Source organism: Styela clava, chromosome 6 (assembly GCF_964204865.1).
Source record: "Styela clava chromosome 6, kaStyClav1.hap1.2, whole genome shotgun sequence".
NCBI classification, from domain to species: Eukaryota; Metazoa; Chordata; class Ascidiacea; order Stolidobranchia; family Styelidae; genus Styela; species Styela clava.
In genome coordinates, this window is record NC_135255.1 from 20,393,367 (window position 1) to 20,418,219 (window position 24,853).

The window sequence follows — 24,853 nt, forward strand, 5'->3', positions numbered from 1 at the left end:
GAACTTTGACAAAATAATATACATGTTTGTAGTTTTCGAGCGAAATTAATATTCAATATAAAAGTTGGCAGAAATAATTGAAAGATTGCCAAGACGCCATTGTTGACAGTTATCGAGGATAGTATTACTGAATAGTTACACAATAAAAATGTCGCCGTTGAGTGACAATTAGAGATGTGCAATCAGACTATATTATGTCTCATTTGATTTGAATCAAATAATTTCGATATTAATTTTTAGTTCTGAACCAGGACGAAAAAATTAGTTTAGTTAACATGGTTTGGTCGTTGATCGCCATCTTAATTCTAGGTAAGTAAAGCAAGTAACAATAATTAACTGTACTTAAACTATACAATAAAATAACAAACGACGTGTAAGGTGGTGTGTATACACGCACAACTATATTGCATTTGTAGACTTTATTCACATTCGAAACAGAACACATTCCAGATAGATAAACTTAAAACAGTTAATGCACACAGTACCAACTCATAACAGCTAATGTGACACAGTACACGTGATAAATACCGAACTTAGAAGTCACCTTCAGACATGAACGGACACGGGTCAAAGGTCACTATATTACATCCCTCCAAACCTTAATAAAAAAAAACACAAAAATTGACATCGATGAACGACAAACCATATGAAGACTTGATATCAAAATTTTAGGATTCAGCACACAAACTTTTAGTTCAAGTCTTCACACAGATAAATATCGATATCAACTTCATGAAATACAATGCAAAACACAGTACACATTAGTTTCAAAATACAGTTAAGCAGTCAATACTGTAATTCGTCCCATATGAAAATCTTTAAATCTACTTGGCACTTTTGGACATCTTCTAGGACGATCTCTAACACTTGGAACAGGGGGAACAGAAGGTGCTGGACTTTCAGCAATAGGATCTGCCGTTTCATTATCAACATTCAAATTAGCAGTATCGTCAGAAATATCATTATCATGTAAAACATCAGCACCAGTGATATTTGTAAAACGCTTGCGAAAGGTACAATCATTTACTTTTTTAAACAGAGAAGCATTTCTAGTTTTACTGCCAATATTGGGACTTTGTGCAGTAATCATAGAACCTTTTACATTTATAACATCCATAGGCTCAGGTCTATATGCTGAAGAAAGCTTATTGCTTCTATTTTGTCTCATGATCACGGAGTCACCAACATGAATTTGTTCAGTCGGCTTTAAACAATTTCTTGCGTCAGCATACATTTTCTGTTTAGCCTTATGAAAACAATCACGATCACGTAAATCATTATCAACAGTAGGAACAATAATTTCAGGTAATAGGACTTTAATATTAGTACCATACAATAATTCAGCAGGTGGTCTACCTGTTGTAACATGGGGGCATGCTCTATAATTTCTCAAAAATTTATACATTTCCTGCTTCCAAGACTTGCCTTCAACCGTAGCAGTCTTGATAGCCTTACCCAAAGGTTTCATAAAATTTTCGGACTGGGCATTAGCTCTAGGCCACAAGGGAGTTATCTTTCTATGACGTATGCCACACAGTTCCATGAAACGTCTGAATTGATAACTTTGCCAAGGAGGACCATTATCAGTTTTCACAACTTCAGGAAAACCTAGCATTGAAAATATTTTATCAAGAACAGGAATGACATAAAAATTAGACGTAGCTTTTACAATTTCAACAACAGGAAAACGAGAGTATTCATCAATAACAACAAGACAATAGTCTCCACTGGGATATGGACCAGAAAAATCACAACTAACAGCTTGCCAAGCTTTTTGTGGCAACTCACTCATGCTTAAAGGGAGCATTCTCTCATCTTTCACAACAGAAGCACAAGCAGCACAGCTTTTCACCACATTTTCTACCATAGCATCCATACCAGGAAACCATATCTTTTCTCTTAACAAAGATTTTGTTTTACTCATACCCATATGTCCCTCATGAGCAATGTCAACAATTTTACGTCTCAAACATCGATTACCTCGTAATAAAATACCTTGCTCAGTCACACAAAGTTCACTGGCAATTTTGGCAAAAATAGACATTTCTTCACAATCTTTATACTTATACCATAAGTTATTTTGCAAACATTTTATCACATTCTGTATCACACTATCATTTTCAGAAGCACTTTTTATTTCACGCAGTTTGATAGCTTTGGGACATGTATTCTCGCATACATAATTCACATATTCTTCTGTGACTTTATCAGAATGTACATTTTGCATTTCAATGGGATGCCTTGACATGTAGTCAGCAGGGTTAGTTTTCCCTGGACGATGTACAATATTAAAGGTGTACTGTTGTAAACGCAAACACCAACGCTCAATCCTGGCAGAAGGTTTAGCAGTCACACTAGAAAACACACTCACTAAGGGTTTGTGATCAGTAACAACAGTAAATTTTACACCATACAGATAGAGATGGAAATGTTCTATAGCCCAGCACACAGCAAGAGCTTCTCTCTCTATCTGGGAATAACGACTTTCCACATCACTCAACAATCTAGATGCATACGCAATCACACGGACATATTCATTATCAATGTCAGATTCTTTCTGGACTAAAACACAACCAAGTCCAACTGGGGATGCATCTACAATAATTTCAGTACAAAGCTTAGGATCAAAATAAGACATAACAGTATCACTTGTGAGACTATTTTTCAATTCACAAAAAGCTTTTTCACAATTTTCACTCCATATAAAATCAACATTTTGTTTAGTAAGCTCTTGTATAGGTTTAACAATAGTTGAGTAATTAGGTATAAAACGAGACACATAGTTCGACATACCAAGAAAAGATTTAACTTGTTGCTTATCAGAAGGTCTATCAGCCTTGTTTATAGCTTCAACCTTATTTGGATCAGGTGACACACCTTTATCACCAAAAATATTTCCAAAAAACTTTATAGACGATCGAAAAAATGAACACTTTTTCTTATTCAAAGTAAGACCACAGTCTCTTATACGTTGCAAACAGGCTCTTAAATCTTTCTCATGCTCAGCCTCATTTACACTACTGATATAAATATCATCTGAGATGTTTTTGACACCTCTTAAGCCGTGCAATGCTTGTTCAATCAAATATTGAAATTTTTCACTAGCAGCATTAACTCCATAATTCAATCTTTTATATCTGTATAATCCAATATGGGTACTAAAAGTAGTAATATGTCTACTGTCAGGGTGTAATTCAATTTGGTGATAACCCTGGTTCAAATCCAACTTGGAAAATACTTTATATCCATTTAAATCATGTATAAGTTCATCAACAGTAGGCATAGGGTGTTTTACCCTCTTTATTGCCTCATTCGCAGCTCGCATATCGACACATAGTCGAATGTTTTCTGGGTCACAAGGTTTAGGAACACATACAATAGGAGAGACCCATGGAGTAGGACAATTTCCCACACTTTCACAAATGTTTTCATCACACAGTTTAGCAACAGCACTTTCGACTTTTTGACGCATTTTAAAAGGAACTCGTCTGTGCTTTTGATGAACAGGGTTTACAGAATCATCAATATTCAACTTCAATTGGAAGTTTTTCAATTTCCCCAACCCTTGAAAAATTGAATTATAATCCCTTAAAATATTTTCAGTGAGATCCACTCGATCATTTGACACAGAGTTAATAATTTTCAAAATACCAAGATCACTAGCAGTCTTGAAAGAGAGCAAACAACCAATTGCATATCTAACAACATAGAATACAGTGTTGATGCATTTGCCACACTTAGAAGTTACAACTGCATGAAATTTCCCCTTCACAGACAAGGGTTTTCTACTTCCATAAGCATAAAGCTTAATATTTGCAGTTTCCAATTTGCATGGTTTACTGGATCTACTTTTTAAATTTTGAAAAGTTTTGTAATCGAGTACATTGACACTTGCACCACTATCTATAAGCATAGAACAGGGCACATTGTTAATTTTCAACTGTACTTTAGCAGGATTATTGTTATTGGAACAATTACACATTGATCCATTCACTGAGAGAATATATTCATGATTCTCAGAGCTCATTTCACTCAGTTCATGATCTCTGCAATCATGTTTAGGCTCATTTTGCACACTGTTCAACTTGGGCTTGTTGAATTTACTATTCGCTTCTTTACAGAATCTAGCAAAATGACCATACTTGGAACAGTTATAACATCTGCGACCATATGCAGGACACTTTTCTGCATGTGGATACACTCCACCGCAACTGAAACATGATTTTAGTTTTGTATGAAAGGTTTTACCTTTATTAATTTGATGCTTCTTTGTCTGATCTCTTGAATGACTAGAATTGTTGGATGAAATGTTCTTTTTCCACTTTCCTTTGTAGGAACTAACTCCACATATCCCTTGGATACTTGACTCACTCTCCATTGCACACAGTTGATCTTTAGCCAACTCCATCGCTTTTCCAGTCTCAAGCAATGTTGTGAGATTCATTGACTTTGTGAGAGCTTTCTTTCTTAGTTCTGAAGATAGGCAACCTTGTATAATTTGACTTTTAATCTCAGAATCACGATTTTCTCCAAATTCACAGTTTAATGAAATCTTCTTCAATCTCGTACAAAACTGATCTAAACTTTCACCTTCCTCTTGTTTTGAATTTCGGAATATATATTTTTCATATTCACTGTTTGACTTGGGAACAAAATACGATGTCAGTTTATCTTTTACGTCTGAGAATTTGTCAGATTCTTCTTTTAATGTTTCATATATATCATAGCACTCATCACCCATATAGTGCAGTAAAAGATTCTTCTTCTTTTCTCTGTCATCTTCGGTATCTTTGAGGTTCATGGCTAACATTAAAACTTCAAAACGCGATAACCATTTCTTCCACCGGGGACCAGCATTAGATAAGTCTTCACAATCAAATGATCTGAAATCTGGTAGATTTGCCATCTTCTACATGTGGGTTAAAAACTTGTAAACAGCCTAGACCACTTAGGAATGCAGTATAGAATTCTGGAATGTTTCTTAGCTTTTGAAACTGTACAACACTTAGTTGACTCTTGACTTCCGTTGACCACTACTTCACACCAAGTTCCGTAGGTCTTTCCCGTATTCGAGGTTGCACTTAGCTTCCTTTACCACTTAGGTTACCGTTATCTATTACCGTTGCTTTATCCTCGTCGCCAATGTAAGGTGGTGTGTATACACGCACAACTATATTGCATTTGTAGACTTTATTCACATTCGAAACAGAACACATTCCAGATAGATAAACTTAAAACAGTTAATGCACACAGTACCAACTCATAACAGCTAATGTGACACAGTACACGTGATAAGTACCGAACTTAGAAGTCACCTTCAGACATGAACGGACACGGGTCAAAGGTCACTATATTACACGACGACAGATATTTTTCTCACATTTCTAATCAAAAATCTTGTAATCTCGTCTTTTCATGTCTCTGCCATTTTTTGATGCGTCAAATCTATCTCATCCAATAACAAACTGAATTCTATATATTTTAAAGTTCCTTTTCTTATATCTTCGCATTTCCGTTAATGACTAGATAAAACTTTGGATAGCATACACCAGGACTATTCAATTGCATGGCGGATCGCGCGAATCCGGACCATTATGTCCGGAATCTGGACACAAAGTCGACTTATGAATCGTTTTGTTGATAGCATTGTGGACATTGCTATTATTAAATGTTGCTTAGAAAAAACGCCGTTCTCTGCAGCTAATATATTCCAAATTTTCAGTTGTAAAGTTGATTTGAGTTACTAGATAGCTTCTAAATATATATCTATTTTCACATTCATTTCCTATGGTCCTGTTGGGACGAGTATTTCATATCTTTCAGCAAAGTCAACTGTCAGCTGGACCAGTGTATGGTGGCCCATCGTTGTCACGCGTGAAATGAAAATAAAAAATATAATAAAAAACCGAAAATAAAAAAATAGTTGTGAAAAAACATAAAAATAATTGAAAAAAAAAAATGAAAAAAAAATTAAAATTAAAAAAAAAAAAATTAAAAACAAAAACGAAAAAAAAAAAAAAAAAAATTTGAAAGAAAAAATAAAAATTGAATAAAAAGAAAATAAAAATGTTGACAACGATGGTCCGCTTCGTGGCCCATCGTTGTCACGCGTTTTTATTTTTAGAAAATTTGCTTCTGCTTGGGACCAACGTTGTCAGGCATAATCCTACGCGCACAAATGTGTTCCCTGGGTTTCCAACTCACTACTGATTTTCTTGAGCAATATTCAATATGGAAATGTTCTATAAATTCTCCATGCTACAAGTTCAACAAGAAGTAATATATTTATAATAATGATAAGAGAATATAGAATTGAATACGAAAATTCGGAAAATTTGTTTTTACGTGTAGAAGGTAATTTAATTGGAGAATGCTGCTTAACTACTCAGTTGTCTGGACACTCGCAATGCCGGTACCGTACCGTCTTACCAAATACCGATAGTCGGTTATAGTCGCTTTGCGTCTGACCGTACCGGTAGCCATGCCATCACTCATGAAAGAATGGGAGATACGGATAGTCTCGTAGAATATAGACTACTGAAACACTCTCTGCGCCTGCATCATACCGTACAGCCGTAACGTACCGATCCAGACAAATGATAAATCGCCCGTGCTAAACTATTTATTTCAATCCATACCTCGACTCGTGCTCAACCATTTATTTCAATCCATACCTCGATCCTAGTAGAATATAGTGAGTCGAGGTATGGATTGAAATAAATGGTTGAGCATGGGCGATTCATCATTTGTCTTGATCGGTACGTTACGGCTGTACGGTATTGGGCAGGCGCAGATAGTGTTTCAGTAGTCTATATTCTACGAGACTATCCGTATCTCCCATTCTTTCGTGAGTGATTGCATGGGTACCGGTACGGTCAGGCGGTACCGTACCGGCTTCGCACGAGTGTCCAGACAACCGACCAGTTAAGCAGCATTCTCCAATTAAATTACCTTCTACACGTAAAAACAAATTTTCGTATTCAATTCTATATTCTCTTATCATTATTACAAATATATTGCTTGTAGTTGAACTTGTAGCATGGAGAATTTATAAAACATTTTCGTTTTGAATTTGTTGGATATTGCTCATGAAAATCAGTAGTGAGTTAGAAACCCAGGAAACACATTTGTGCGTGTAGGATTAAGCCTGACAACGTTGGTCCCAAGCAGCATCAAACATTTTTTTTGAAATAAAAACGCGTGACAACGATGGGCCACGAGGCGGACCATCGATGTCAACCTTTTTATTTTCTTTTTATCCAATTTTTTTTTTATTTTGATTTTTTTTTTTTTTTCGTTTTTATTTTTAATTTTTTTTTCCAATTATTTTTATGTTTTTTCACAACTATTTTTTTATTGTCGATTTTTCATTTTATTATTTCATTTTTTTTTTAATTTTACGCGTGACAACGATGGGCGACCATACTGGTCCAGTTGACTTTGCTGAAAGATGTGAAATACTCGTCTATGGTGGCCCATCGTTGTCACGCGTAAAATTGAAAATAAAAATAAAAAATATAATAAAAAACCGAAAATAAAAAAATAGTTGTGAAAAAACATAAAAATAATTGAAAAAAAAAATTAAAATTAAAAAAAAAAAATTAAAAACAAAAACGAAAAAAAAAAACAGGATAAAAAGAAAATAAAAAGGTTGACAACGATGGTCCGCCTCGTGGCCCATCGTTGTCACGCGTTTTCATTTTTAAAAAATTTGATGCTGCTTGGGACCAACGTTGTCAGGCTTAATCCTACTTAGGAGGCAGGAGGTATAATTAAGATTTGAATTTAGTAAAAATCTTCGTTTTACGTCATTGGAACTGAACTTGAAGCTGTCACAAAAATTTAGAGAATGTATACCATTGCAGAAGCAACAACGTTTTTGCGGTTGATCGAACGGGTGATTTGAACGACCTGATGAAGGGTAGTCAAATTTTCTCATTGAGAGTGACGGACCGCGATCGTCTCGAATTATTTTAGTTGTGGAAACATTGCATGCAAATGGGTTTTCTAGTTCCTCGCACCGTTCCCACAACCACTGTTCAAAGTCAAGTAAACTTGGCATTTCGTCCGCTCGAATAATATCCGTCACAAACTTATTCTAGTTCGAGGCCAGCTCCGCCGGAATCCGCATTGCTGTCTTTCTAACATTTTCAATACTATACAAATCTGCAAGCAATTGCATTTTCTTCAGATTGATTACAACGTCGCGAACTTGAGAGTGAAAATCGGAGATTTTGCGGCTATTGAATTCCGTCAGTCTTTTGCCATCTACGACCTTTTCGATACAGGTCCGAGCGATCGTCACTGGTTGGCCGAACTTGTGTTTCAATTCCATCATCGCAACTATATAATTACTTCCCACCGTACCTAAGCCGTCGACATGCCGTTTTGCCACCCCCGTCAAGGACTCGACTAATCGAACCATACGCGAACCGTCGTCGTCGAGACAACTGTGTACACTATCAAAAAATAACTCAATAAAATTAGGCCATTCTAGGGGCGTTCCGCTGAAACTAGGAATCGTAATCGGTGATAAATGGTGCTGAGACGATATTCTAGAATTCAACTGTAATGACAACATAGTTTGTTCCTCTACTGACATATTAAAAGAATTAACAGCAAATTTACCAGGCTGGTCTGGTTCCAAGTGATCAATCCACGCGTCAACTGCTTCATGCGGTGGTACATTCATTCTATTTGCAGGAGATGGGGGTATATAAGTTCGTGATGTCGTAAAGTGCAATTCTTTGGTCTTTTCTGAATTTGTTGTCACTTGACTCTTCGTCAAAACAAAAAAGTTCGCTGCACTTCGTCTGCGTGTTGACTCTAACGGATATTCAATATTGACGCCACGGAAGTTATCTTTAGGCATATTTTTGGTAGCCAATTCAGTCTTTTCTTGTTCAATTTCCCGCATAAGTTCGTCAGCTTGGCGACGTGTTAGATCTGCCATTTGTTCTTTTTCGTTTATGTCTCGACGTTTGATATCAAGGCGACGCTCTAGTGCTGATATTTTATTGCGAATGGTATCTTCTTCTGTGAGAAAGTCTCGTTTAGCCATATGTACAAGAGCATCGGCTCTCTCTACCTCTCGTTCTTGCTCAAGTTGCAATCGCTTCAGCGATTCAACACTGTACTTGCTTGCATCTGATTCGACAGACCCGTGATCAGAAACTACCTCCTCGTCAAGATAAGAATTAAGTTTACTTTCAATTTGATCGATTTTTGATACAATCATTTGCATTCCAGTTTCATATTTCTTCAGAACATTTGGATTACGGGTAGTCGGAATGAGTTTATCCATGACTTGGTCATAAGCAATTCGTTTATTATGAAGTTCAATTTTTAGATTAGTAACGATAGAATTCTGAGCCTTTTCAGTAATCGATTTGGAAATTTTGTCGCACAAACCATTTAGTTCATTTTGTAGTCGGACTCTCTCGTGGCATAATACATTGCGTCCAATAGTTTCAGAGTTACCGTCGTCTGTTTCCGCGAGAGGAGCTGCGGGCGAAGAAGAAGCTTCTCGTCTATTCAAATCTTATATTGATTTATCTGCTTTGTTCATCGTCGTCGCAAGGAGTTTGTTCAACTTTGTCACTTTTGGGACCCGGAAATGATAAGTCGATTTGCCAGACTCGTTTTATTGAAAGTATTCAAAACGGTTGACTAAAATATGAATGAAAAATTAGCACCAAATAAATCAAAGACGAATAATACAGAATATAAGGCTAATACTTACACAAAACAACTCCATATAACAGCATAGTCCCAAAATGACAGATATACAACCAAGATAAAACAATAACTATTAATGCAATACAACACGAGCTGTAAACATGTAAATATAATGTTATATCGAACGATCCGAAATACAGTACAAAGGACGATATAAACGGAGACTACTAAATGAATTCAAACCACAACGCTATGAGGGCAATGTAATCTTAAACTGCCATAACAAGAAATAAAATCCTAAACTGCTACCACCGGAAATGTAATCCTAAATATCCTATTGAGCCTAGAGGTACGATGATAAACCTAATAAGTAAAATGATAACACGTGAAAGAGCAAAATGCGACACGGCGAATGCAAGAAAACAATACAGTAATGATGACGGCGACGAGATAGCGATAATCATCACGATGACGATATACAATTGAACGAGCCCGAACTAAACTAAAACTTAGGACCACGCGGACTGCCGACACAGCGCTCTCAAAACATGTATCAGGAATTATATTCTAATTTGAACATGGAAACTTTGAAGCCCCTGAGAGCATTTGTTAAGGCATTGAAATCATGTACAAAGGCTCAATTAGTTTTGCTTTAAAATTTGTTGCATAATATGAGATGAGGCACACTCCCACGGGTTGCGAAATTGAATCCAATATTGAAGGCCAATAATTGATTTAGTATAAATTTTTATATGTGGCCCTCAGTTGAGCACCTTTGCACACATGAATCTTCTGCAAATTACAAATGACGTCAAATAACAATGTTTCTTTTTTTAATGTAATAACCGCGTGGGAAACGAATGATATCCTGACATAACATAGCTTGATTTTAGCTTTATAGCTTGATGGTTGACATCAGTTGCGTGTGTGGGAAGCAAATATGATTTTGAGCTGACACGAACCTGCCATAAAGACTAATGTTTATTCGGAGTTGTGCATGTCGATTGTTAAAGATATTGAGTTCTCGAAGCAGTAGAAAAATGAGTTGCGAACGTTACAGAATAGTCAGCATCGGCACATTGGTTACGTTTAGGGCTGGGAATGGTTAACCGATTTTAGATGATTGACGGTTACGATTTATTTTACCCGTTGACTGACGTCTCAGGTACAAATCATCTTTATAATGTACAATTTTTTCAAAAATGATTACGTCATCGCAAATTTATGTCCTGGGGCTTTTAATTCAAAAGAATATCACTAACTGAATTGGTAAGGACCCAAAAAATGTGAAAAATAATTGAAGTACCAGATTGCTAATTATGAAAATTTGACAATGATAAATTTAGAATCCGTTTTCGGTCGAAATATATTTTTCACGATTTAATTGCAAAGTATATTTAATGTCATCCAACAAGTGCGCAGATGATGCCGGTTAACCGTTAAAGTGTTTTCCCTGAAATTCCCAGCCCTAGTTACATTACTTTGTAACACGCTGGACGAGTTCTAGCTTGATATAGGGTTAACTGTATTCGTTCTGAAATTGCGCAAATGCCAGCGAAACAAGAAACAGCTTCAGATCAAACTATAAAGTGAATCAAAACGATGAGTTCAATGTCATATTACTGAACATTTATTTCCACGCAACGCTAAACTTATCTACTATCGCAGGGGTGATAATATTAAAGGAAAGTCAGATACGAATAACAGTGTTAAACTGCGGGCCGCATCATTATTTAACATAAGCATTTTAAGAGTTGCAGGCACGAAAATTTTGATATTATGACATGCAGTGCTCTTTTCGTACAAGCTCAGGTATAGGACCCAGATATTGACGTTGCACGCAAAGAGATTGAAATTACTTGTACGCACTAGATTAGACTAAATTAAAACTCGTTTTTCCATTTCACCATTCAAAATTGACATAATTTACCTCTGTGGGTCGCATTTGGCACGCGAGGCGCAAGTTGCACACCCCTGTGCTATTGCACTGAGAGATGTATGGGTGTGCAATCGGGTTTGGCATGCTTTCACTAGCGTCGGAGTCGTCTTAATTAATAAGTTTTCGACAAACGTTTTTTGTCCGAAATACATAAAAATATGCCACTAAAATGATAAGTTGTTACAACGCTAACTAATTAATTACCAGGGGTTGGCGATCCGTAGGTTGTGTTTGTACGTTTCACGGGCGAAGTGAATACCACGGCAACAAACATTGCATGGGGAATTCGTTTTTTCATTATCTCGGTCGTATATACCTTACTATTGTTGTACATATCATTTTACATATATTGCTACATATCAAGCATGCAAACGTTGTAAGCCTTGTGCTACTGGGCGTACGATTGCATAAAACACTTTTTCCATTCTGATCAAAATAAATCTTGGCAAATATTTCAACAAGCCCTCAAATTTTTGATAAACACATTCATTAAAAACTTCTTCCTTGGACAGCTTCGTCACATAGGCTTTATCATAAGATTTAAAAGACGGATTGATGATGATAGGTCAAACTAGCAAATACGCAGTATTCTTTTCTATATTCATGGGTGAGTTCATTGTTTATCAATAATTTTGGTCTTGTTTTAATTTAGTATCGATGTTCGAAAAAAGATTTGCAATAGGCTTTTGACTAGAATCCCTCCATTTTTCTTGCTCCTATATCTCACGTACTATGAGTTTGGATATAAAATGTCGAATTATATTCAATACAAATTCTGGTTCTATTTTAGGTTCCCTGAAACTGTCGAATAGTCAATGTAGTAATTCTACGCTGGTCATAAACGATGGGAGCGGGACAATCAAATCTCCAAACTTCGAAAATGAATACGGGATATCAGCTAATTGTTCCTGGGTGTTCCTACAACCTAGTGATGGCAAAACTTATAGGCTTGATTTCACAATTGTATATCAACGACTTTATTTCGTGATAAACTCCGTAAAAGTGTGCTCGGGATCTTATGAATTGATAATAAACAATGGTGAGTGAGTTCATGAAGTTTGCGTTTTATAGTCAAAAGAAAAGTTTCATGTTAATCCAGATTTGGAAGTTTATAATTCTAAATCCCGACTGGTACGGCTTCAGTATCATTAACGAATTGTAAATCTAGTTTTAATAAAATAAAAAACCCTAAAGCAAACACTAATATTGGTATTCATAATTGTTGAATTACTCATTAATCTTTTTAAATCGGGTTTAACTTTTCTGCTAAAACCTGTTTCAATCATTTATTGAACATCGTACTCTACAACTACACCATAGGTTCTCAAAGTGCTCCGTACGGAGCCGCAGGGCTCCGCGGGAGGAACCTAGGGGCTCCGCGAGCTATTCTATTACTTTTCAAAACACTGACTTTGCTAATTTTGTAATTGTTCAAAGAAGCAATAACAGCTTTAATAAAATTTGACAACAATATAGCCTCGAAATATGGCAAAGAAGCGAAATTCAGAAATGACATTATTTATAGAAAGGAGCGCAGCCAGGATTCTTAAGAGGCAGAGGGGTTGAAGTCAAAATTGGATTCAAAAATTTTCGCGCAACGTTCTTCGGGATCAAAAAAAAAACTTTTCCAGCGGATAACGAGATTTTCGTTGCGTAAAATATTTAATCCATGACCATTGCGAGCAACATTTAAAATGTCTTGTCATAATAATTTAATTGTGCTTATCGTTACTCATATTTGACTATTAGGATTACTAAAATAAAGAAATACTATTCTAAACTAACATAAAAAACGTGATAAACTGCCAACAATGAATAAATTGGAATCGTATTTTTGCGATCTTGGGATTAGTCAAATTTGATTTGTTCTTTCGCACTCGAGATTATTTTTAAGCAAGATATCGCCGTTACAAAAAGCCCTAGGTTGACGTTAAAACTTAAAAAGTACAATTTACAATTGGGCAATCTATGACCGATGCGAGTATGTTTAAAATGACTCGTTCATTGGGTTAATTGTGTTCAATGTAATAAATCATTACTTCTCAAATTACCACGGCAATCCGCGGACATGAAATGAGAAACAAAGTTAAGTGAACGAAGTTCTTATGGACTACCGTATAAAATCTAAACACAGAAATCAAATAAAACCTAACATAACACCAAATTTTGGGATTTACAATGTCTAAAAAAGCTTTAATCTGTCGTGAATCTGTTGAAACAAAACATATAGTTTTATCCTCCGTTTTAAGTTTTAGTTTTAATATTTCATAATGCCGCTTTTCAATCAAAGAATTCGAGTTGCGGATTTACCTCTTTATTAAATATTTTAGCCTCTCATCGCCGATCAAGCAATGACTATAATATGGTAACGATGTTTTCACATTGAACTCATACCTCCCACGAGAACAAAAGAGCAATTATCGTCGTCATTGTGGAACAATACATGTATATGCCGTAGGAAATTTTTGATTCAGGGAGAATAAACACCGACGTAAAGATGTTAAGGTTTAAAAGAAACACGCCACGCTGACGAAAATAATCGGCGATTGGAACAAAATGCAATCGCGCACGTTATTAGCGACCTTTCAAGCCTTTTGAAAATATCAAAAGGGACAAGATTCGACCCCTAATTTATTGATATGTTCGTCAAGTGTCAAATTTACAGCCTTACCTATACAATTTATCTGTAAAATTTAGATTTATTAACCCCATTAAAAAAAGTTTAGCTTTTAAATTCGTAAAGTACCTTTAATTTACTCAGGAATATTAATCGGAAAGTAACAATTTTAAAATTTAAAGTTTGAGAAACCCTGCTCTACACGACAAAATTTCAACATTACATTCAGTTAATAAACTCATATAATAAATTGATCAGTTACAGAAAAATGTGATCGTTATCTCAATACTGAGCGTGGATCATGGATTTCAAAGTCATTTTTTGATTCCGGTACTTGCGTTCCGTTCGATGTTCCACAAAAGAGCGGTAGCTTGAGTGACAGTGTTTTGGTACAATACGTATCGGATGGAAGAAAGCACATTGTGGAGGGGTCCACGACTAACTTCGGGTCAAATATGGGATTTCAGATTGATTATAAATACGTAGAATGTGTGGAAAGTAAGTATGGCATGGGATTAGTTCAAATGTATTTCAGTAAAAAACGTGAAAGTAGACAAAAAGTAAAATTACGAAGAGTCTGCCAAGCGTAATAGGCTGGCTACCCTTTCAACTCATTTCTATCTCTAATAATATGCTATGTTGGTGCAAAAGATTTGCATGAACGGATTGCTTAAATTGGAAATATACTTTAAAGAAATATCGTTTATTGTCCCAGAAACGACTACAGCGAAGGCACCCACCGCGACTCTGTCAGATGGAGAAACTACGACGGTCGTCTTTCCCAACACAGGTGACTTTATTGTTATGCCATTGAACATTAAGTACGATCCGACAACTTTGAATTTTTTGTCTACAAAACTACGATGATTACGTTTAGTCCGTAGTGTATATTTACCCTTAATTATGAAAGGAAGGCATATATACCGATGGAGTCCAAGTGTAAAACTACAGTTATAAGGATGGAAATTGGCGCTGCTTCTCTAAAAATACGATGTACATGAAATATTTACTTGAGTCATAATTCGTGAGTATGCTTCGTTCCTTTAGAAGCAAAGACGCAACACCATTCGACAATTATATCCGAAGGAAGCTCATACACACACCATCCAAACGACGATATTTATGGTACGAATCTTATACCTGTTTTTGCAAAATATGCAACAAGGGAGACCGTATTGGTAAAAGTAACCACACTGCCGAAAGGCAAATATAAATCCAATTCCTAATCGTAATCATGGAAAATAGTAGAGGGACAGCTATGCTTACCGAAACGTATTGTAAAATGCAATGCAAATGTCTTTACTAACTCCCGACGGTCTCATGAAGTAATATTTCGATGAAAAAATAAAATAATTGAATAAATCACAAATTAGTGAAATAGAACTGGCAATTACACGATGTTAACTATGCTTCTGACGTTCTCTACACTTGATAGCAATAAATTTTAAGCAATAAAGCTGATTATGCTTTTCAGCATTTTGAGGTTATGCAAACAACAAACATTCGTGGATCCCGAAAAGCTACGGCATGAGGCATGAGTCGACAGTTACTATTTTTACCAACACAATCATCCTCTAAAGATATCACACTCTTCATTTACAGACATCGAGAAACTAAACACTACGACATCAGTTGTATCGGGAGAGACCAATGCGAATGGAATAAGCGACACTGCCAAACTTTTTCTCGTTTCTATCCCAGGATTTATTGGCATCATATTACTCGTGGCGACTGCAATCGTATTCTGCAGGAAGAGAGGGTAATTAAATCCTACTAACTACTTTTTTGATTAGCCATAAATTATTTGTCTTGGTTATAAACGTATAGAAATGCCTACGAGTCAACACTTGGCACAAAGAGACTCAAGTCCAACGAATATCTTACTTGAACGAAATGGTCAACTGATCGTTGGCTAGGTTGCGTCAACCATGTACAGTAGTTGGTCAAAGTTTTCGTATTCAACTGTACTCCATCCAGCAACACTTTTTAGTTCTAAAATTGTAGCTTTCTAATCTTAGTATCGCGATTGCTTGTATAGAGTCTAAAATACTTTCAGCGCCTCAATTCATCCAATATAACATTTTATGATAGCGTTGTATGAGCCAAAGCTAAACTCGAATACCGTTATATTGGAAATAAGAAAATATACGTGATGAATATCATCGTGATGATATAAGAATATTTATTAACAGGGACAAACCTCAAGATGGAAAAAATGTGGAACAAGAAAATGTAGGCGGAAATAAGATGGAAAATGCCGAATCTCCGATCCAAGAACCGGATCACGACACTGCTTCAGGTAAGTACTTCTTTGGTAGATCGCGATACGAGAACACATCCCGGGTTGACTAAAATCTTATTATCTAAAATTTTCTCTTTAATTTCAAAAACGTTTCACTCTCGAAAGGAAGCACTTAGTACAAAAACTAAGCTTTATAAGCCTTGAACAATAGGAATTCTTGCGGAAACGATAGTGTACGATTGTTTTGATTAATAAAAAAAGTTTTGTCAAGCTGCAAAGCCATAAAAACTTGCCTAAAAACAGGAACAGTTCAAATCAAAGCCAAATTAAATATCAATATTTATTTCAGTCGAACGTGATGAACCGACAACTTCAGCAATTCAAGATGAGGAAACTCCGTATACATTTATGTATTCTGCTCTTGCACGAAAAGACAATGAAGGCGATAAAAAAGAAACTTTAAGTGGTAATTGAATATTTTGATTACAGAAACATTTCTAGCAAGAAAGAGTGCAAATAAACATGCAAGTGGAGTAAACGGGTGCTTTCACGTGTCATGACCTATTCTATATTTTTTAAAAACCTTTGGCTAGGCCAATATCACAAAAAAAATATGCTAAATGGTGTCAACGTAATATATATTTTTCAGCATTATTTTGAATTGATTCAAAAATTGTTTATTTTAAATGAAAATATAACTTCAGCAATTGAAGATGACGAGCATAAATACGACATGTATTCAGCCGTTGTACGAAAGACTGAAGGAGGCGACAAAGAGACGATGCATGTGTGATCACCCGACAGTTGTCCTACTCTCCTTACGATGACTGATTGTTCATGGTTTAGACATCTGCCTTGCTGTGCAGACCTTCATTTTCAAAATTTATTCCAAACCCATAGTGGAATTGAGACGGGTACTGGGAATTAGTAAACACGTTTGCTTAATTGCTGTTTGTCTTTAGCAGTCGTGTTTATTTTGTAATTGCGATTGTTTTCTTTGTAATTAATTATTATCTTATCATTCATCAGCATATTATCGAAACTGTAATCTTATTATTTTAACTTTCTCTGCTTGGACTGGAACTTTTCTCACATTTTAATACTAATATTTGTCTTGCTGCAATCGAACAAGTGTTTGTTTTTTTATAGATTCGAAAATTTCCCACAGAGCAGTAAAGTAAGCAGAATATGTTAGCGTAAATTCACATGAAAGTTTTGCATATCTTAACGGTCTTATGAGAAATAAACTAAGTCGTTTATGACGGCGAAATACAGTGACTTCTAAAGATGCACACAATGAAATATAGTCATATATAGTTTCATACCTATTCTAACCCAGAAATATCATATTCACCTACCAGCACTATATTTCAAATCCCTACTTCGGGCGAAAAGTTTCAGTTCGAGCAAAACGTTGAAACGCACGGTGCCCCCATTAATAGACACATTAAACTAAGATGTACAGTAGAGTACGGTATACCACGCCTTAGATCAGTGGTTCCCAGACTGTGGGTAGCGTGAAGATTTTCCGGGGTAGCCTAATTTCTGTCAAACATGCGCACAGAAGTGACTAGGATTTGCAAGGTAAAGAGTGAAATTTGTGCTGGTGGGCGGGTACTGTAAAAGTGCTTAACTTCGGCCATTTATTGTCCAAATAGCGCCAAAAATGCGCGGCAAAACTTTCATGTGGTACGACAAGCACCGGTACCAGTAAATGTAATCAAGTGACAGTGTTACGAGCGCCAATACTACTTTTTTTTAAATAACTTTTTGGATTATGTTGCATCCGAGGGGACGCAAATAGGATATTTTGCCAGGTTGCGAGAGATTATGTTGATTTGTTATTTTGGGCTCTCCAGAAGTGTGTGAACCAACATGGCGCACAACCTGAACATAGTATGTGAACCAGGTTAGGTTTGTCAGGTTGTGCGCCATCTTGGTGCAAATACTTCGGGAGCACCTTATTTTGTACCAGTGTAGCCAGCCGTTCGGTTATAAAATACACAAAGCAAAGTTGCTTCATTTGGCGATTGGCCCTTAACTGGATGTTTGACAAGTATGCTAGTGATTGCCTACGGTGGCCGAGTAATTACACTTTAGGTTTCAATCAGTTGCGGAAGCGCTGAAAAGAAACGTGTCTAAAATATACGAGTAGGCTACATGTTTTTGTCCACATCGCCTCCACATAAAAGTGAACATTTTCGTATTGCAATATAACGTATTTAGACGTTTCATACATAATTTCGAAGCGTTCCGAGCCGTCACACAGAAAACCGCAACAAGTTCTAGGATAATAAACGGCACTTGGAATATGTGATTCCGTACACGCTTTTTCCTATTTTACTTTCATGCTCTGTTTTACTTCCGAATTAAAGATTGATATGTTATCATTGAACTAAAAATAATAAAGACACTGTTGGAATATACTGGATAGGATTTCAAATTTATGTATATTTATAAGCAATCTTACTATTTCCAAAGTATCGCATGCTCCCTCACAATCTACCACATTTTATCAAGGCCGTCTATGTTTCGCTGAAGAACCGATATAATTCTGATCTAAGAGATTTTTACACCGTTGCTTTCATACGATGCGTGTTATAAAATGTTCTGAGGTTTGCCGTTTTTCCGGCGCATTGCCGGATCGTTCATATATTTTTGGGCCAATGTTCATCGTCAACATCCGCTTGTAGCCGATATACACGTACATTGTTTCCATTGAGAAAATTAAACTGATATATATACACATTTTTGAGGTTGCTGAACGTTTCTAGTTGTTGGGTCGCGAGTATCTGTAGGTTTTGATTTAATGAATATTGGGATCGCGAAAAAAAAAAGTTTAGGAACCACTGTAGTAGAAAACGTATATGCCTACGATGACACAGAATTTTAATATTTACTGTGACCAAATTAAATTATAATACATAATTCTACCTAGTACCTAGTGTACAATCGCCGAACGATGGAAAATGCACTGATTCAGAAAAGGGACATTAAAGGAGTTTTGTAATGAAATGAAGTCATTTAGCGAGTGCCACGGCTTGCTATTTACATCTCGAATTGTGTATAGGCCTCTCAGGTTTAGTTTTCATAAATCTGTATTCTATACAGAGCCCTGTTCAAAACGAATTTAAAGCAGGTTGGACTAATTCTTTTATACAGAGCCCGTACCACTAATGCAAATATGTGAGAATCAAAAAACCATCCCGCCACGTTTTAGTAGTTATCTTAGGAGTCTGATTAGGAATGATTTTGAAGTTTGTATTTCAAGCACAATCTGCATTCCTAGCCCTCACACTAACTGGATAATTACTAATTTTATTATTTTTAGCGGTGGTGGGGTTTGTCACTTCTATCAGTCGATTTGAACCATATGATAAACAATGACGTAATACTAATAGGTAGTAGAACTGTACGAGAGTTGCCATGATCATCAAAATCAAAGTCTGGCACTTAGCCCATAATTAAAAATACTACTCACGATTGTGATAGTCCGTGGATATGGGCCTTCATTCTTCTTTTTCTGTCGTAGATTAATCCCATTACATCAGTTATCGCTAATTGACTCTGCTTAAACTAACTATTCTTCGCATTCGAACGATTCTCTACTCCCTGTTTCTGAACCATGAGGTACTCGTTTAGGGTTGCCAGACAAACACAGAGTATACCTGGCAACTTACGATATATATTTTATGCGTGATATTACGCCCTTTCAACTTAGTGGGGTAATGCGATTACGTATAGTTTCATTTAGCAAAGTGAAATCTTCGAAAAAATATTTAAAACCACAATAAAGGTGAATTTTGGGCAAATACGACCCGGTAAACACGTTAAAACTGGTAACCTACGACTGTCAAAAGATATGCATTATGACGTAACTTAAATGCCGAATTTTCCTTGTGACATCTTAATCTCGGGCCTTTTCGGGCATACTCTACCGATATCTGCGAGTTTATCCGAGGTTTTGCTTCTACCTCTTGTGCATAAAATACCATAATTACTATCTTACATCAGATACTATAAAAGCCGAATTGACCAGGAGGCTAGTCCGCACATCGGGTCAATATATGTCCTGGATAGTGCTAACACATCCGACGGCACGAGTCCATCAATATTGAGAACACATTATCCTAACACACACACTCAAGCGCATGTTGTGAGTTGTGTAATCAACATATGCTACTTATTATAATATTCGGCAAATACGCTAAAGCATGAATGTTATCTCCCTGTCGCTACTATTATGATCTGCTTCATTTATCCTATTCTTTCCTAACACCATTTCCCTACAAAATAATAATTGTCACTGGTATTAACATAGAAAGGTGGGCTTACCATTAATGGTAACATTTTAAAACTTCTGTAACTTTTACTATGACTAGATACCAGCCTAGGGACCACTTATTTATTTGCGATATTTTCGACCGCAAATTTGAAATTTAGTTTTGAAACTTTCAGTGCACGGCGAAAGAACTAATCATATACAAAATATTTCACCCCGCGTATGTTGTGCGTGATGTAATCAACGCATGCTAATTATTACTTATCGATTTTAATCGGTAAGTATGTTGATAGGTATTTGTCTGACTGTTAGATGCACGCGATATCTCACGAAAGCGAGATTGAATCTGCTCCAGATTTTGCATGTGCATTCATCTTATCTCGGACCAAAAGCCTATTCGGGCGAATTATGTCGTTTAATTAGCGAGTAATTAATTAATTAATTAGTGATGGGACACAAGGTGTCACTATGGAGTAAGGGAGCTGTTTTGGGGGATCCCCTAACTTTCGATCGATAAGTCTTCGGTTTCTGACCGATATTCTCGTTATGATATTACACAACAAATTCGCTCAAGCACAAATGGAAACCGGGCACCATCGCGTTATCAACATGCCGTTAATTCCCCTTTCTTTATCCTATTTTTTTAGGTCAGGATATTTCCGTTTTTAGACTATGACTTGATATTGGTGGAAGGTTTTATTTCTTTGTGATATTTTCCAAAGAAAATTTACCTATGATTGCCTACTGCAAAACGTAGCGAAAGAACTCATCATATACAAAATATTTCGCTGTTTATTTAACACAATAAAATTATAATAGTCGGCCGCAACTACAAGTAAAAATACAAAAAGAGCAAAAAAGTATATGTACAATAATTCATGGAAGGAGAATAATATTTATTTTATCCAAAAGTACGATTAACCATGACGTCAATACTTGGTGACGTCATAACACCTGTGCTAATAAGCATTCCAAAAATTCATTATCCGGAAAAGTTGCATTTTTTGGAAAACTTGCCCAAATTTAGCAAAAGCGTTGTTAGATACAAACATAAAAAATATACGACACAAGGAGGGGTAATCCCCCAAAAGCAACTTAATAATAGTACAGTACATATATTTAGGCACAGTATAAACTAAGTAACAACAAATAATAGAAAAAGTATATTTTGGCTGCAAAATTCATGGTTTAATAGTAGTGAAGACGTTGTTTTGTGCTTTTGACAAAAATTTGATATAAGAACCGATTGAATGTGTTTTTTCATTTTTCATATGGTGGGGGGAGGGGGGTGTCCAAAAAACTTAAATATAGTATTTGCAATCATATTTGCTCAGAAAGGGTTACTACTTTAAATATTACCAAAAAATAATTTTATGAAATGTCCCATAAAGGTAGGTTTTTATATTATTTTGAAATATTAGGATGAACGGGTGCAAAAGGGTAATCCACAAAAATTGAATTTTGAAATGATCATATTTTTCATAAAATATTAAATTTTTGCCTAAAATCGTTCCTCAATATTCTAAATATTATTAAAATAACTAAATTCATTGGAAGAAAATAATTAGTTGATCTAGAAAACGTTATTTTCATGTATCAAAAATTGTAACAAAATTGTAGTAGACCTGAAGACGTTTTTGTGTGCAAAACTTAACAAAAAGTCACATTTCTAGTAAAAAATGCTTGAACCAAAAATTTCATATGGCGTAAGCGACAAAATAGGAACATTCTGGAATCACCATAAACGGTAGAATATATGTTTTAAATTAATAACTACGCTATACTATCTACCCCGAAGTGCAAAGTGTGGTACTTGTATCAGATGAGTGAATAATTTGGAGGTATTTCAGATAACTTTCTTATAATTGTAGTGAGGGAAGCTGTGGGGTGTCATATCACATGGCCCATTTTGTTGAATGAAAAGTTTGCGTTTTTTATTTTATTTTCGAGAAGAATCCAAACATACATATATACCACCCGTGAAAAGAGACAGCTAAACCATAAGATATTTTAAGAAGTGTATGTTTAGATCTCGCATTAATAATGGAAGTTTGAAAAATATCTAAAATTGTTGCAAAGCAAAAGATGGAATATTCCCAGGAAAAGTACTATACACATCCATACTCAAACCATAGTGTGCTTTTATCAGAGTCATTGGAAGTTTCTTCTTGCTTAGGTTTAGTTGGAGTCGGGGGTCTCCTAGCTCCAGTGGGAGTGGAAAGAGGTGAGGGTTCAGGGTTTTTTGAGGGCCTTCTGAGGGAATTAGTATCTGGGGGTACGTCACGACGAATGGGGCTTGGGACGACATCTGGTGGCACATCTCTTCGTTTGGGGTTTCCTGGGGAACCTTGAAGAGGATTAACCAATGCGATGTCAACTTGACGTGAGGAGGTTGGAGTGGATGTTAGAGCGCCACCATGTGGTCTACTACGTCGTGGTCGTGGAAGTGACATACTGGTATAATTCGCATGTTGAGATGGTCGGTTCCCAGAAGTAGGGGTTTGGGCCCTTCTAGGAGACACGGAGACCCCATTTGACTGGTTTGTATTATTGTGTGAGGTGGGGGTAGAACTGCCCCGTGGGCTTGATACTAAACTGTCCAAACGTTCAATCACTGACCCTGAACGATTCGCAGTTACTGGAGAGTCTCGACTTGACCTCATTGACGCAGTATGTGGGGTCAAATGTGAATATGGGGTCACGCTCCCAGTAGGTTTCTCAATCATGCTGGTTGGTCGCGCTTGCGGGTTTGTACGGGGTCGTAAGGTCACGTTTGATCTGTATGTTCCTTGGTCATGGTTGGGCGAGATTCCTTGCTGCTTGGAAAATAATATAAACATGTTAACGATCTTGAATATTGAACTTCATATCTGTATTAGTAGTACTTCAACTGATCTAATTCAAAACTATCACAGAGAAAAAAAAATTCAATAATGCTGACTCAGCATATTAAAAACAATTATGTTATCATAATAAACTGCTAAATTTAAATTTAGACAAATACCTTTGGCTAATATTTTTATATTAAATACTAAAACCTCTAAAATTAGTTATTGAAATTGAAACCTTTAAATAAATAAACTACATTAAGTAACTTTAAGTTGAAATAGAACAAAAATCATGGAATGATATATATTGGGTGAAGCACTCACAAACAAAGACATGCCACGAAGGTGGTTAAAAATCACAATATAGGGATTGGTTAGAAATATTTTCATTTGATTAGCTGTATTGAAATAGGTATGAGTAGCAAATCCAAATTATGCTGATGTAAGCAGCAGCATTAGCCATACTGTTACTATGAAATATTTAAATCAAAATTATGCTGATGTCTGCATTTTTTTGGATGGTATTAGAGCCATTTATTTTTTAGAATAGAATCGCCAGTAGCTGATTACCATCTAAAATATTAATGTTATTAGATTTCTTGTTTGTTTATTTGGTTGAAAAACAATTTGAAAGGTGTTTTTCACATCTTAATTACGTAATACCGTAATCAAAATTGCAAGAGTTGCATAAAAATGCGTAATAAAAGCAAGGAATCAAACTATCGAATCAAATTTGTTATTACCGAGTTAATTTATTATAGCATTAGTACAGAAGCAACAGAACAAGGGTAGAATTTTTGACCTTGCACAGAATATTTGACCTTGGACAGAATATTTGACTTTGGATAGAATTTTTGACCTTGTACAGAATTTTTGACCTTGAACAGATTTTTTGACTTTGGACAGAATATTTGACTTTGGACAGAATATTTGACCTCGGACAGAATATTTGACCTTGGACAGAATTTTTGACCTTGGACAGAATTTTTGACCTTGGATAGAATTTTTGACCTTGGAAAATGTCCAAAACCTCTTTTGTTGTTCTCCATTCACCCTAGAGCTGGAAACTTGACATATTGATTCTGATATTAGGGTTGTTTTTATACTTCACAGAAAAAAGTTTTTAAAATTATTACCAATGCTCAAGCCTAACTCAACCCATAGTCATAGCAATACAAGTGAGCAAATGACTCTCGAAATATTTCAAACATCACAATAAAAACATGCACAAATGTATGTTTAGTATTCCACATGCCATGCATCAACT

General features: G+C 35.9%; 2 protein-coding genes across 12 annotated transcripts in view; one reads left to right on the forward strand and one right to left on the reverse strand.

The window, feature by feature from the left end:
• The first annotated feature begins 238 nt into the window (after nucleotides 1-238).
• LOC120331609 (uncharacterized) lies at nucleotides 239-17,804 on the forward strand. The gene is made up of 10 exons (XM_078114050.1): nucleotides 239-309; nucleotides 12,130-12,224; nucleotides 12,408-12,656; nucleotides 14,493-14,732; nucleotides 14,950-15,024; nucleotides 15,282-15,359; nucleotides 15,837-15,993; nucleotides 16,427-16,533; nucleotides 16,826-16,942; nucleotides 17,181-17,804. Exons 2-10 carry the CDS (start codon nucleotides 12,173-12,175, stop codon nucleotides 17,267-17,269), a joined length of 1,164 nt encoding a protein of 387 aa, XP_077970176.1. The 5' UTR covers nucleotides 239-309; nucleotides 12,130-12,172; the 3' UTR covers nucleotides 17,270-17,804.
• A 3,728-nt stretch (nucleotides 17,805-21,532) lies between these two features.
• LOC120331964 (girdin-like) overlaps nucleotides 21,533-24,853 on the reverse strand; it is a 70,481-nt gene continuing 67,160 nt past the window's right edge. For 6 of the 11 annotated variants that reach the window (XM_039399152.2, XM_039399153.2, XM_039399151.2 and 3 more), the window contains one exon: nucleotides 21,533-23,574. In XM_039399152.2, the coding sequence (XP_039255086.2) occupies nucleotides 22,867-23,574 (708 nt within the window). In that variant the 3' untranslated portion in view covers nucleotides 21,533-22,866. Of the gene's footprint in view, nucleotides 23,578-24,853 lie in introns of all 11 variants that reach the window. The other 5 variants (XM_039399155.2, XM_039399158.2, XM_039399157.2 and 2 more) reach the window with 5 other exon arrangements.

What these genes read in the sequence shown, in the direction of transcription:
- LOC120331609 (XM_078114050.1), top strand. Translation starts at nt 12,173, where the DNA reads ATGATGATAGGTCAAACTAGCAAATACGCAGTATTCTTTTCTATATTC. An exon ending in GTATTCTGCAGGAAGAGAGG is followed by an intron (nt 15,994 to 16,426) that starts GTAATTAAATCC and finishes ATTTATTAACAG; the next exon opens with GGACAAACCTCAAGATGGAA. An exon ending in GGATCACGACACTGCTTCAG is followed by an intron (nt 16,534 to 16,825) that starts GTAAGTACTTCT and finishes TATTTATTTCAG; the next exon opens with TCGAACGTGATGAACCGACA.